Source organism: Mandrillus leucophaeus, unplaced genomic scaffold (assembly GCF_000951045.1).
Source record: "Mandrillus leucophaeus isolate KB7577 unplaced genomic scaffold, Mleu.le_1.0 Scaffold71, whole genome shotgun sequence".
Taxonomy (NCBI): Eukaryota; Metazoa; Chordata; class Mammalia; order Primates; family Cercopithecidae; genus Mandrillus; species Mandrillus leucophaeus.
In genome coordinates, this window is record NW_012107697.1 from 1,296,794 (window position 1) to 1,311,315 (window position 14,522).

At 40.4% G+C, this 14,522-nt stretch overlaps 1 protein-coding gene across 1 annotated transcript in view; it reads left to right on the forward strand.

The window, feature by feature from the left end:
* KMT2A (lysine (K)-specific methyltransferase 2A) overlaps window positions 1-14,522 on the forward strand; it is a 97,809-nt gene that overhangs the window by 4,029 nt on the left and 79,258 nt on the right. The window contains exons 4-5 of the mRNA XM_011965003.1: window positions 1-58; window positions 2,148-2,246. Of these exons, the coding sequence (XP_011820393.1) occupies window positions 1-58; window positions 2,148-2,246 (157 nt within the window). The remainder of the gene's footprint in view (window positions 59-2,147; window positions 2,247-14,522) is intronic.

Sequence of the window (14,522 nt, forward strand, 5' to 3'; positions counted from 1 at the left end):
CCTGCGCCGGTTCCGGGCCGTGTTTGGGGAGAGCGGCGGGGGAGGCGGCAGCGGAGAGGTAAGGGGGCGAGGAACCCCCAGGTCCGGGGTCTCGACCCTCTGCGGAGCCCCCTCCCCTCCCCCATCCAGGATTGAGGAGCATCCCAATTCTGGGACCATCTCAGGGTCCCTCACCCGGGGCGAATGGCTCTCCCATCTTGGGACCCCCATGCAGGGCTACAGACCCCCAGGCGCCCCCACCCCGGGGTTTGGGCCCATCTGGCTGAGGGCGTTTGCCCCCCGCTCTCCTCCCCCTGACCCTTCCCCAAATCCCTTGGCACAGACCCCCTCGCCGGGGTTTCCCATCCCGGGACTGAACCCCTCCTCCCTTTCACAGATTACCTCATCCGAGCAAGATTCCTCCCTCCCTCCCTCCTAGAGACCTGATCCCGCCACATCCCCGCCTCCCTCTCTGGGCAGATGTGTTACTCCTAGGGCAGTTTTCCTCTCGGGCATCTCTCGGGTGATGGCCTCATCCAGGACCACGTTCTCCTAGCCCTTGGGGATCGATGTCCCTTCCAGCACCTTGCTTTCGAAAACCCGATGAACCCTCGCCCCGTCCCCGGGCCAGGTCCCTATACTGCCAGCCACTCCCCCTTCCTTCACCTCCACCCTCTACCCCCACCCCAAGCAGACAGATCCTCCCCCATTCCTCCCTACCCCACCGGGGAAAATCTCTCCTCTGCACCTTTCCTGGTCTCACCTCCTTTCCCTCTGAAGATAACGGTGATTCCTCATATAGCAGTCTCTTCCCCCCGCCCCCCCACCTCGTCTTACAGGGCTACAGTTTCTAGCCTATTGGTAGCCGGGAATTACTCTACCTTCACTCCACCCTTTCCCTCCTTTAGAATGAAGGATTAGTGGCATCTTGGAGGGGAAAATAGTCCACTGTCCCCTAGGCTTAGAGAAGAGCAGCTTTCCACCACTCCCCCTGGAGAGGACGCAGGCTTTCCCTCCAGCTCTGGGGAAGGGGGCCCCTGTGAGGGGAGATGTTTGTGGGGGGACTGGGGCAGCATCCTCCCAGGGGAAGCAGCTGCTCTCCTACCCCACCCACTGCGCCTGAGAGCACGCAGTCTCCAACCCGAGCTCCCTCCCGCCCTTCTCTTCTCGTCATTTCATTATTGATCCACCTTTTCCTAGGCCAATCCTGGGGCTTGGAAGGGGTGGGGGAAGCCAGGTTGGGGTGAGGAGAGTAGATAAGGGACAGTTATACTTTAGTGTGGTGGCGGTGGTTGCTTTGGGATGGGAGAAAGAGGAGGACTGTGAAGCAAAGTTATTCCTTAGAAATGACTTGGGGTTCTCTCTGATTCTTATAAGGAGACCCAAGGTGGATGAAGGGTCAGAGCGTTGCCCCTTCCCCATTAGTACTGGGGCAATAACGGAGTTGCTTCTATAAACACTTTTCAGCCCCCTTCAGCAAAAAGGAAAGTTGCCCAGGGAAGGGAAGTTGAGTTCAGGTTCAGCCAGTGGCATTGCGCATTTGTTTTCCATTGGATGCAGGAGGGGGGAGTTTGAATTGTAGAGGGGGGAGAATGGCATGGGGGATGCTAGGAGGAGGAAGAGCAGCTGCTAGGGGCTGAAGCGAAGGGGGGTAGGGGGTTGCTGCTCTGGAGTGCTCTTGATTGAAACAGAAAGGGAAAGATAACAACCAGCCGTTTCCTGCGTGCTCTGCCGTTGGTGCACACAAAATATCCTGGGCAAACCCCTTGTCCCCTATTGTGCCCCGCACCCCTTTAGATTTACGGAAAGATCCTGGGAAGAAGGGGAGGGAGGAGATCCCAAGGACCCCGGCCCCTCCTTTCGAGGAGCTGGCGTTTTTTGGTTGTTAGTCTTCCTGCCTCCTTTTTTTTTAATCGTTTCTAAGGCAGCCTGATCAGGAGACTGACAACAACCCGCCTTCTGACAGAGCAAGGAGGACATGATGGGGGCGTGTTCCTTGCTATGTAGCTAGCTGCAGCGTCCCCTTTCCCTGCCTCTCTCTGCGCTATCTCCACCTCCTTTTCCCAGCCTTCAGAAGGCAGCTGCAGTCAGCAGGGTTGTTTGAGACTATTTATTGGTTGCTGTAGATTATTATTTTTTTTTGAAAGGCCAATTCTGTATTTTTTAAGCTAACAACACAGATCCCATGTAGTTGGAGAACCAAAGGCCACATACATGACAAAAAGACTGAACCGTTCAGGTTACTTGCATGGAGTTGGTGCTTAAATGTGAGTTGATTTTGCTTTTTTAAAAGATACAGCAGCAAAAAAAAAAAAAAAAAAAAATCAAAACTGACATTTCATTTACCTGCTTATTTTCAAAATTGAGACTTGCCTGGTTATATGTAGCATTTTAGCGCCGTGTGTATTTGAGTTTAATAAAGTCTCTATTAGGAGAAGTTAGTCCATTTTAAGGGGATCCTGAGAAGCATTTTCTTCTTGTTCAGTATGCTTATTTATTTTGTATTGAAGGACCAAACATTCACATTCCAAATGTTATCACATATTCAAAAGCAAAGTTTTATGCTGACAGCTTCCAATCATAGTTTTTCAAGAGACTGGTTAGAAAGAGAGCCACCTGGATTCAGGGACCTAATGTCTGGGCACCAGAATATTTTATCTGTTGGTCTTTGACAAATCACTTTTAAAGTTTTAATCAGGGCTAAACGTTTTCTTACCTACTGGCATTATGAGATAATTGTAAACTAGTGTTTTATTTTGCTTAACACTAGTATATAGTGTAAAGCCTGTCAAGGAATTGCAGTTATTTCAAATAAGATCATACTTATAAGGGGTTTTTGTCTTTAAAACTTTTTCCTGAACAGTAGTTGCTGCTTCGTTATGAGAAGAGTAGTTGACTCCTTACATTAAACTTGAGTATTTTTTCTGACTTGGACTTGAATGAGCTCTGTTCCATGGGTAAGCTTTTTATGTGGTGTTTGAGGCAATCCAGTGTAAGTTGATGCTATGCATTGAGTAGCGGTAAACCTCTGACCTGAAGTTTTCATTGTAGAAGCCAAGCGCATATATATATATATATATATATTTAACATAGCCTTACTAATCAATGATAAAGTTCCAAAAAGGAAGTTTAAGTTCACCCTGGGCTGACATGGAATTATAAAGATTGCTTCTCAGAACTCACTCATGGCTCTATATCAAGTCTTATCTGAATTCATGAAGAAATGGTTATATGATCCAAAATGATTCTAACCTCTTTAAACTGGTTCGCCTTCAGTGAATAATGACTATAACTTGCCTCTAACAACACCTATGTTAATACTTCTAAAACTAGGTAACAGAACTTCCAGATGACTTTGTTGTTTGAACTCCCTTAGCCATAGGAGACTTGTCCTTCACTGCTGCTGATTCCTGACTTCCTTTGTATGACAATTAGGAAGTAGAATTGAGGTTTTGTTTTATTGAGCACTGTAAGAAATCAGAGGTCCATTTTTTGTCTTTCCCCTTCCCTCTGTAGTGTCAGTATCCCATTTTTCTAAGGATTGTCTCAGGTAATGTTCATATTACTGTACTTTGCCATCTAAATAAACATAGTACGGCAGCACCCTTTCTGTTGACTGGAAGTTAGGCTGTTGTAATAATAAACTCCTGAAACAGTATATTTATCAGTAACTAGTCTTTGTTTATTAATGTCATAATCCGGTTACCTTCCCTACTACTTCACAAAATATTAAAAGCAAAATTTCCATCCTGTTCATAACATAACAAACTTTAATTAGATACAAATTGAAACTGAGTTACAGCATTGGTGTGTATTTGTTTTCACTTGAAATTGCAGTTTAGTTCATGTGGACTGAGACAGGCTTTTGGATTGGACCTGAAAAGATAGTACTCCTGCAGCTGAAAGGTAGTAGGAGAGTGTTTGTGATTTTTTTTTTTTTTTGATGTTTACTGATCATGTATGTACCAAGAGTGGGAGCTGCTCCTTCATTGCCTTCACAGCTAATCCTAAGATTGGTAGAAGGTAAATGAAGGAGGGAACACAAGTACAGTGGAGTGCACTAAGTCTCTGAGTAGAAGTTAGTGGATGTGGGCTCTCATCTCCGTTACTGAACAGTTACGAGACCCTGGGCAAATTCACTTTTAACCTTAAATTTCTGATCTGTAAAATGAAAAGTTTGGACTAAATAGCTCATGAATCTGTTCTGTGTCAGTATTATGATTCCTTTCTATTGTATTAAATTTTGGGTCAGATCAGAATTTCTTATTCTGAGTTCATTTCAAGAGTCAGAGTCAAGTGAGACAATTTGGTAATTTTTGGTTTTTTTTGAGTCAGGGTCTCACTATGTTGCCCAGGTGTGTCCTGAACTCCTGATCCTCCTGCCTCAGCCTCCTGAGTAGCTGGGATTCTGTTTGGTAATTTTTAATATCAGATCATACCTTTGCCCGTGTAACTGGCATTATTATTAGGAGGAGAAATTTTCAACTTGGAAATTTTTCATTGTGTGAAAAAAACATAAGGACTTTGGTGAAGTTGACCAGTTTCATTTATAAGAAAAATGAGGATAAAGTTTTTACACATAGTTCTGAGAACCTACAGAATCCCAGGCATTATCTGGTGTTTAGAGGCCCTTTTGTTTGGCTAAATGTGTTTTCATTGTTGTGAATGCCAGATTATCCAAAAGAGAAGTTATTTTCAGTCTAGGTGGTATATTCCTTTAGGTGTGTGAATTTTGAATGAAAAGAAAAATCCAATACATCAATGTATTTATAAACTGAAGTGATAGTACCTACTTCATAGGAAGTAGTTATTAATATGTTCTGAAATGGTTTATACTGAGCATTAGAAATTCAGTCTTTAGAACTTTTCTTCCTCTGTGACTGAAAACCAGATGACATGTCCCCATCTTTCACTTCCATTTAATTATCTTAAGGCACATACTCCTGGAGGAAATCATCATTCACACAACAGTGATCTATCATCTTACTAGAGGTTGAGAGAAACTATTCCCATCTTGACTTCTCATTTCTTTGTTCACCTTGGAGCTGTCCTTCCATAGGGCAGCTGTGCAGACTCTATACCAATTGCCTCCCTTACCCTGTGGCTAGAGGGGGTGGCAACAGTGCTTTGCTTGCTCAGAGGCATAACAGACTGCAGTGCCTCTCTCTTTTGGAAACTCGCTGTGTTTTAATTGTAGGTCTCCTAATTAAGATCTCTTTGTGCCTGCCCACATTCCACTAGTGTTGGCACAGAACTTCAGCTTCCTTCTAGCACTTAACTGAAGGCCTTCAATCGGGCCTTTTGTGAATATCTTGTCTCTTTCCATTCTTCCTCTGCCAAGGTGGAGAGCCCAATGGCATAGACCTTTGAGAAGGGGGAAGCTTTGTGACTATCACTACTTTGGGAGGAATTTATTCAAGGATTGCTGGGATGGGACCTTCCTTTGTTTGCATATGTTATTTTCAGGGATTAAGAAAGGTTAAATTACTAATGAGTCTGGCATGACATACCTACATTTTAATCAGATTCTTAACCCTGTAGGCACTAGTAGGAAAGAGGATGCCACAGAGTTCACTGTTACAGAGTATTTCCTTGGATCTTATCTAGACTGGTTTATGAAGCTTGATGAGTAAAATATTGTCATGGAGTAAATCTCAGACTTGTGATTTTTGTGGACTCCGACGTTGTTGAAGACAAGACAATCAGATGAAATTATTGATTGCTCCTAGATTGTATCAGCTTTGAGACACAGACTGAATTAAAGTTAGCTTTGAGATCTGAATTAACTTTTGATTAGAAAGACTTTAGGAGGTTCTGGAAATTGTTGAGTTAATTAAGAATACCCTTGTAGGCTCCAGTATTTCTTGAGAAGTTCAGGAATTGTCTAGGCTTCTAGAGTATTTTCAGAATAAGATAAAATAGCTTTTCTGGAAAAAGTAGTTTGACTTTAGTTTCCAGGACCTTCGTATTCAAAATACAGTATGTTCTTTACTAGATCTACATGTGGCATGCTAGAGAAAATGCTACCTTTTATTAAGAAAAAGGAATCTTAAATCCTTTACCTGGACCCAGATGGCTTCGTTGATCACATCAGTATGAGGTTACGCAGACAAAGGGCTATTTTTGTTGTTATTGTCATTTCATTGGTTGTTGAAGAAGGCCTGGAAGAAGGAAGTACAGGATCTTTTATGGCATGCATTAAATAAAGCTGGAGGCCTGCACTCTTATACCTGAGTGGGTGGTTTTATGGCCTAATTCTCTAATTGCTGGCATTTATGACAGTATGGATGCTACTGGCCCTGTGGCTGAGGTAGATTATGCTGGGAATAGGGAGAAAAAAGGGGTCCTTTTGTTAGCCTTTTCATTTTCCCCCTCAATAAAGTCTCTGAGAAAGCCCCGAGGAAATACAGAGACACTTGGACTGAGGGAATGATTTCCCATAAAATGGTTCTTTATGTTTTTAAAATGATGAACTGCTTTTCTTGACCTATCCAAAGAAATCCATACCACCACTGTTAAATATTTCAATGAGTTTTTTACCTTGTCAGGTTACACACCAGGGGAAGCCAACCATGAGACTGTAGCTGCTGCCAGACATTTGCTTCTAAAGACTTAAGACATTTGAAAGGAGAATTTTGTTATGTGATTTGTAATTGTTGTGGATGATATAAATCCCCTTGAAGGATTAGTCTAAAACTTCTAAGAGGCCAAGCTTGGTTTAACTTTCAGATGTTGAATTGAATGTATTGCCCTAATGAGTTTTAGTTTTAAGGAAACAACAAAGATACGAGTTAGTTGGCAGTTTTCTGTGCAGTGTATGAAAATTCCCCTTCCCTTGAAATGAGTAGTTGTTTTTCTATTTGACAAATAGACTGAAGGGATTTCCCCAGATATCTTACCTTTAATTATTGCTACAGCAGTACCCTGTGAGGTACCATTGGGTAGCATCTGTCCAGTGGCATCTATTTCAGGAGATGGAGTTTTTCCATATATAGTATTTTGTCCACTTTCTTGCATTTCTGGTTTTGTGTTTTGTTGGAATGTTTGGGTATAGATGTTTTGATGTCTTTCAGCAACAAAAGCTATGAATCTTTCTAACATTCATACTGTTTTAGAGAGATCCACTTGTATTATCTATGCTTTGCTGAAGCATCATTGTTTCATTCTCATTTTACAGCATCAATGTAATGGTAGCTTTCTGTCTTGAATTAGGAGAGTGATATTACTTGTGAGAAGTGTTTCTAGAGAAAAGTTTTTTCTTTAGGCTCTCCTTTATACTATCTCAGTTCTAAAAACTAGGGAGAAGTTAATTGTTATCTCTAATAAATATCCTACACCTGGAGAAATATTTACACCTGCCCATATTCAACCTCTGCCTATCCATGAGGATTGACCACTTTTTAGATCAAACACAAACATTGTCCCTAGATTATTGCCTTTAATTATAAGCAGTAAAACCTTGTGGATAACATCTCTTTAAGCTTAGCTAATGAGGAAATCCTTTTGTAATCTCTTTGGCTAGGATTTTTTATTTGTGCATATTTAAATGCCTTTACAGAAGAAAGGGAGAATCTCATAATCTAATCTGTACTGGTGTGAGATAGTATAGCACAGTAATTAAGAGTTGTTAAGACCATGGGCTCTGGATTTAAACTGCCTGAGTTCAAATCTAAGCTCAGCCATCTTGAAAAAGTTTTTTTTTTGTGTTTTGTTCAGTTTGTTTGCGACAGGGTATGCTCTGTTGCCTAGGCTGTAGTGTAATGGCACAAACATTTCATTTCAGCCTCAACCTCCAGGGCTCAAGCAATCCTCTTGTCTCAGCCTCCTAAATAGCTGGGACTACAGGCATGCACCACCACACTCAGCTAATTGTTTTATTTGTTGTAGAGATGGGGGTCTCACCATGTTGCCCAGGTTGGTCTTGAACTCCTGGCCTCAAGTGGTCCCCCCACCTCAGCCTCCCGAAGTGTTGGGATTACAAATGGGAGGCACTGCACCCAACCAGAAAAGTTTTTGGACCTCTCCATGCCTCCGTTTCTTCATTTGTAAGTCAGGGGTACTCATGCTTCATAGCCTTATTGTGAGGCTTAAGCGAGATCATGCATGTAATGTAAGCACTTAGCACTTTGCCTGGCACATAGGAAGCCCTAATTATTAGAACCAAGAGATTGAAAGGAAAGCAGGGTTATAATCTTTTTTTTTTCATCAAAATAACTGGTTTTTATTACATTGAGTTATACCTGTATATATATGCATACATACACCTGTTTGAGTGCTATAATCTTAGAATGTTCTTGATATTAGTTTGAGTGTCAAGTTCTTCTATGAGCTAGGTAGAACCAAATTGAAGGCCAGCCACCTATCTTGGTAACAACATTAGTGTCCAACTAAAACATATTAAGAGATAAGGCAAAAAAGAAGAAAGAGAACAAGATGGTATAAATAGGCAGCTAAGATACCAAGGAACACAGTGCCTCCATGAGTTGCTCATTATCAGGCCAAGGCAGCTATAATGGGGTTGCTACCTGTTGTCTCTATAACTAGTGTTCCTGATCTTTTTATGAGGAGAGCACTTGGTGGTTCCTTACAACAGCTCTGAGGCTCTTCAGGGTACTTAGGCTCCAGGTTCAGATCCATTAGTCTATACTTGGTGACATTTGTTCTTAAAGTGTCAGCTTGAGGAGAATGAGTGCTGGTCTACAGAGATCAATGCAAGTAACCATTTAATTATAGAAGAAATGCTGAATTGTAGGTTGCAATTTCTGAGGGTTGGAACTTGAGCCGAATGGTCAAAAGCAGATTAGAGTTTAAGAGTAACTAGATAAGAGTAGTGTGTTTAAGGAGGAAAAGTACAGTTTTGGGCCGGGCGCAGTGGCTCACGCCTGTAATCCCAGCAGTTTGGGAGGCCAAGGTGGGAAGATTGCCTGAGGTCAGGAGTTGAAGACCAGCCTGGCTAACATGGTGAAACCCTGTCTCTACTAAAAATACAAAAATTAGCTGGGCGTTGTGGCCGGCACCTCTACTCCCAGCTACTTGGGAGGCTGAGGCAGGAGAATCGCTTGAACCTGGGAGGTGGAGGTTGCAGTAAGCCAAGATTGTGCCACTGCACTCCAGCCTGGGCAACAGAGCAAGATTCTGTCTCCCAAAAAAAGAAAAAAAGAAAAGTACAGTTTTGCCGTACTCTCTTTAAAAAAAGATTTGCAGGCTGGGTGGGGTGGCGCAGTCCTGTAATCCCAACACTTTGGAAGGCCGAGGCAGGCAGATCACTTGAGGTCAGGAGTTTGAGACCAGCCTGGCCAACATGGTGAAACCCTGTCTCTACTTTAAATACAAAAATTAGCTAGGTATGGTGGTGTGCGCACCTGCAATCCCAGCTACTTGGAGGCTGAGGCACGAGAATCACTTGAACCCAGGAGGCAGAGGTTGCAGTGAGCCAAGATCACACCACTGCATTCCAGCCTGGAGGACAGAGTGAGACTCTGTCTCAAAAGAAAGAAAAGAAAAGATTTGCTAATGTACTCAATACACCATCAGAAACCATCAATACACCTCAGAAACTGAGGCACAGACAAGTAATTTTCTTTAAGTTATATGGCTAGTAAGTGGCAGAGCTAGAATTTAAATCTGAACCTACATCTGCTTGAAAGTTGATTCTTGCTCTCTACACTGTGCTATCTTTAAATCCTTTCTCTTCCCACTCCCATCCAATCAATTTCTGAGTCTTGTCCATTATATTATTGTAGTGTTTCTTTCATCTGTCCTTGCTGTTCTGTTCCTGCTGTTCTAGTTTAAATTTCCATTACTTTTGGATAGTTTATTGTGGTAATCTTCTCATTGGTCTTCCCACCTATCTTTTCACCCGGCACAGTGCTACACAATATAATGGTTTTCTTAAATACAAATCTGATTATGTCACTTTATTCCTAAAATCCTTTGGCTTCTCACTGAATATAAAATTTAAGATTCTCAGCCCTGTATGATCTTGCTAGCCTGTATTTCTAAATTTTGAACCGTGTCTCCTGAATGTACGTTGTTACCGCTTCAACCACATTGGACTACTGAACTATTAGGTATTCTCCACAGTCTGTTTATCTGCCTTTGTACCTTTGCTAAAGCCTCTCCTTTGCCTTAAAGTCTTTCCCATTTTGACCTGTCTTGGGCTTATTATTCATCTCCCATGGTTCAACTCAGATCCCCAGATCCTAACTCTTCCATGTTTTCACAGATTGTACTGCTAGTTGAAACTCAACTTCTTTCCTGTTTTCTTTTTGTGTTTTGTACATTACCCTTAAAGAATTTAACCCAGTATACCTTATGTTGTGATACTTTTGAAATGTGTCTTTGTCCCATTAGATAGTGACTCCCTTAAGACATGGGCCATTTTTAAGTCATCATTTATGTTTTATGTTTTTTATAGTGGTGACTTTTTATATAGTATTTGTTGAATTGAAAATCTGATCTACATACAGCTTTTAGGAATACTTTGCTAGGACACATTACATAAACTAGGAGAACTTATGACTACGAACAGCATATTTGGACTAATCATTAAGAAATACTAATTTAAGTATGGCAAAGGAAAGCATAGTAGCCATGATGGGACATTTTTGTAAAGGTACTGATTGGGTTTTGAAAGCGATGTTAAGGTATCCTGATGGAATGGCATTATCTTTTATGTAGATAATACTTAGCACTGATCATCCCCTTACTTGAGTGTTGTTTCCATTTCTAGGTTCCTCAACTTAAAAGGGATGAGGAGACCTTGGAGACGGTTCTGAGGAGACTCAAAAGATGATTATATGATTGGAAGTCAGTCCTATGAGGAAAGGTTGAGAGAATGAAAGGTTAAGAGGCAACTTAATAACTCTTCAAAAAACATGAATGGATCCATTATTAGGAATGGTAACCAGCGGTTTCCCAGCTCCACTGACAGCAGAATAAGAGAAAATAGGTTTAAACTGAAATAAGGGGTAGTTGTGTAAAGAACTTATTGGTAATGATGGTTGTCATTATAGTCATGGTAAAAAGGTTGCCAAAATAATTTTATTATCTTCTCTGGAAGTATATTTTAAAAGTACAGTCCTGCCTATATATGTATAAAATGACCTCTCAAGCTACCTTTTCCTTCTGTGAATCAGTACATAAATTCTTATTCAGTTCCTCGAAGCAATAATTACTTTTCAGTAGGAAGCTTCCAGAGAAATTTCTTTATGAAGTAATGGTTTTTGTAGTGGCTTTATAGGAGAATAAAAATTTTGTAAGTGGAGCTAAGAGAGAAATCTTAAACATCAAGAGAAACCAAGGAAAACAGTAGGTGTGGTATCAATATAGGAAACAAATAAGTATTTGTAGCTTTTATGTCCATTTTCAGTTGTCATTTAAAGAGGTACGGTTCAGAATAGCTCTTGTTAAGGCTGTCACTGCTTGTGGATACATTATAACAAATGCTTATAAGTCATTTCCAAACTAATATAAGTTTGCTTCATGTTAGTATTATAAAAGCCTCTGACCCTTGGCTTTTGAGGCTATGTAGAGGGCTTGTATCACTCAGAATGAAACCTTTTTAGATATGTTGGGTTGCAGAAAGCATTTCCTGTACAGTCAGAATGAAAACCTGAATTGGGATTATTCATGTAGATTACCAAAAGTCTGGGCAGAGCTGATATTACCACCAGCCAGTTTTCCTACTAACTCTTAACTCCAAAACCTTCATTGGGTTTTTGAAGCTTTAGGACTTTTGAATTTCCTACTGGAATTGTGTATGAATTCCTTCTTTCAAGTGAACTGATACTAGATTTAAGATTAGTTATATATCTTAAGTATTTTTTAAGTTGCATATAATAAATAGTCTCTACTTTTAACCAGTCTCATAAAATGCCTGTAGTTCATAGGTGAAGCTGGATTGTTGCAGGAATTCTGCAATTGTTGGCAAAGTGAAGGGCAGTTTGACTGCTTAATTATAAAGTTGGATGTCATTTGAGAAACTCTGGGAATTGGAAGTAGAACAAATTCATACTTTCCCTATAACTTTTAATTGCTTGTTGTACATTCAGTAAACAAGAGATATAAAATTCAAAAAACTGCTTGTATAAATTCAGAAAATGGGATTATAAAAGCAAAGACGATTTCTCTTATGATTCTTTGTTCTACTTGAGAGATTCAAGTGTTGGAGTAATAAAAAATACCAGGGACTTTCTTTTTTTTAATAGGTTAATGCCACCTAATGTGGGCTTCTCAGAATGTGATGGCAAACTTCCAAATATGATGTGGTAGCCAGAAGAGACCAACTGGTTTTACAAAATATTAAGAACACAAAATTTCCCAACTCATATATTTGAATATTCCTAAAAAATAATAAGTCAAAATTGTGTTGGTGGGCTGTGCACAGTGGCTCACAAGTGTAATACCAGCACTGTGGGAGGCTGAGGTGGGAGGATTGCTTAAGGCCAAGAGTTCAAGACTAGCCTGGGCAACTTGGTGAGACCTGATCTCTACAAAATAAAAATTTAAAATTTAAAAAATTAAAAAAAAAAAAAAACAGCCACGCATGGTGGCCTGTGCCTTATAGTCCCAGCTACTCGGGAAGTTATGATGGGAGGATTGCTTGAGCTCAACGGGTTGAGGCTGCAGTGAGCCATGATCATGACACTGCACTCCAGCCTGGGCAACAGAGTGAGACTCTATCTCCAAAAAAAAAAAAAAAAAAAAAAACAAGAAAAAAATTGTATTGGCCGACTCGGAGGCTTCGGTGTTATTTTGCCAAGAAGAATGTTCACTTTTGTCATCTAATTTTACACTGCTTCTTCAGCAAACTGACTTTACGGAGAGATAACCCTGTTTACCTTTAGAAGGAAGGAAGTTGTGGATTCCTCAGTGTTACTCTCGTTACTGTTGGTCATTCAACAGCCCATCTTCCCAGAAGGAAAGATGTAACATGACTTTTGCACCAGGATAAGAACAACAAACGGAAGAAAAAACCTGAGTTTTATAGTAGAAGTTTGTAGTTGAATGAGAATGTAGCTCAAAATGAAGTTAACCACTTAAAGTTGTCATATGGGGGACCAAAATTTCTTATAATAAAAAGAACCATATCTGAAAATAAAGTTGGTGTTTGTTTAATTTTTCTAGCCTATTCAAATCAATCTGGTCATTTATGGTACTTTCCTATTAGAGAAAAATAAACCCTGTGATTGTGATGCTTAACTTAATTTTCTACAGTGAATCAGTTAAGTGAGCTTATTTTTTCTGCTTTAGCAAGTAGATACATCAGTTCAGACTTGGAACCTGAGGAGTCTGGGAATACACCTTTCTTGAGTTTTTTAAATAAAGATTCTGCAGAATAATTTGGGCCATTGCCAGGAATCAGAATAGTTTACTCTCTGAAGTAGCGCATTCATTTTGCTGTTTTTTTTTTTAAGACAAATAAGCTACTTTATAACTACCTCTTTTTCTGAAGCAGGATGGGTGGAGTTTACCTGTTTCATTTGCTTTGCTGTTTTCAGCATCTTTGCTGCTTGTTCTTGTTGACATGGAGTGGGGATGACAGGTAGTACCTATTTCTCTAGTTACAAAGTGAGTAGCACTTGTGTTTCGTAGGTGACAGTTGCTAGGTAGAATTGAATTAAATATTTGAAAACTGGACTTCATTCTTGTGTCGGTGAAATTTTTACCTTCTGTTGTTATTGAAGAACAGAGAATTATTGTCTTGGCGCTCTTTAATCCTAAGTGACCTTTTTGTGTTATTTCTCAATACAGGCAGAGATCATATTTAAACAGTTTAAATATCTTCCTATCACGCATTCAAATAATCATTGTTCTCTTGATGTACCAATAACCAGAGAGAATCTGCCCTTGTTCCTACCCCTGACAATCTGTTCACAAGAGAATATGATGTCAGTTCAATAGCAGCATACATTTCTTGACTGGTGGAATTTCATTAACCATTTTGGCTTAAGAAGTTTGCCCCTTGATGTCTGTGTATTTGACTATGCTTGGGTATATTATACTTTTCTTACTGATTGAGCAGCATTATTTTTATATTCCGCTTTTGGAAATTATTTACAGGTGTCACTGCATTTTTTTTCTACTGCAAATAATGAAAAAGTACCTGCAAAGAGGCTCATCTTCCTAAAAATGGCCATCATAAATATTGTATTACAAGTAAGAAATAAAAATTGAAAAATCTAATTCATCTTTCAAAGAACATCTTTTGTATTCTAGGCAGATGACCAGCTATTGGGGCTCTACCACTGGAGATGTCCCTTCCCTCATGGTACTTGCTATCTAATTCTTTTTTTTTTTTTTTTTTAAGAGACAGGTTTTTGCTCTTCCACTTAGGCTGGAATGCAGTGGCACAAACACAGCTCACTGCAGCCTCAAACTCCTGGGCTCAAGGGATCCTCCTTCCTCAGCCTCCTGAGTAGCTGGGACCATAGGCTCACAACACCATGCCTGACTAATTTTTAATTTTCTTTTCTTTTCTTTTCTTTTTTGAGACAAAGTCTTGCCCTGTCACCCAGGCTGGAGTGCAGTGGCTCAATTTC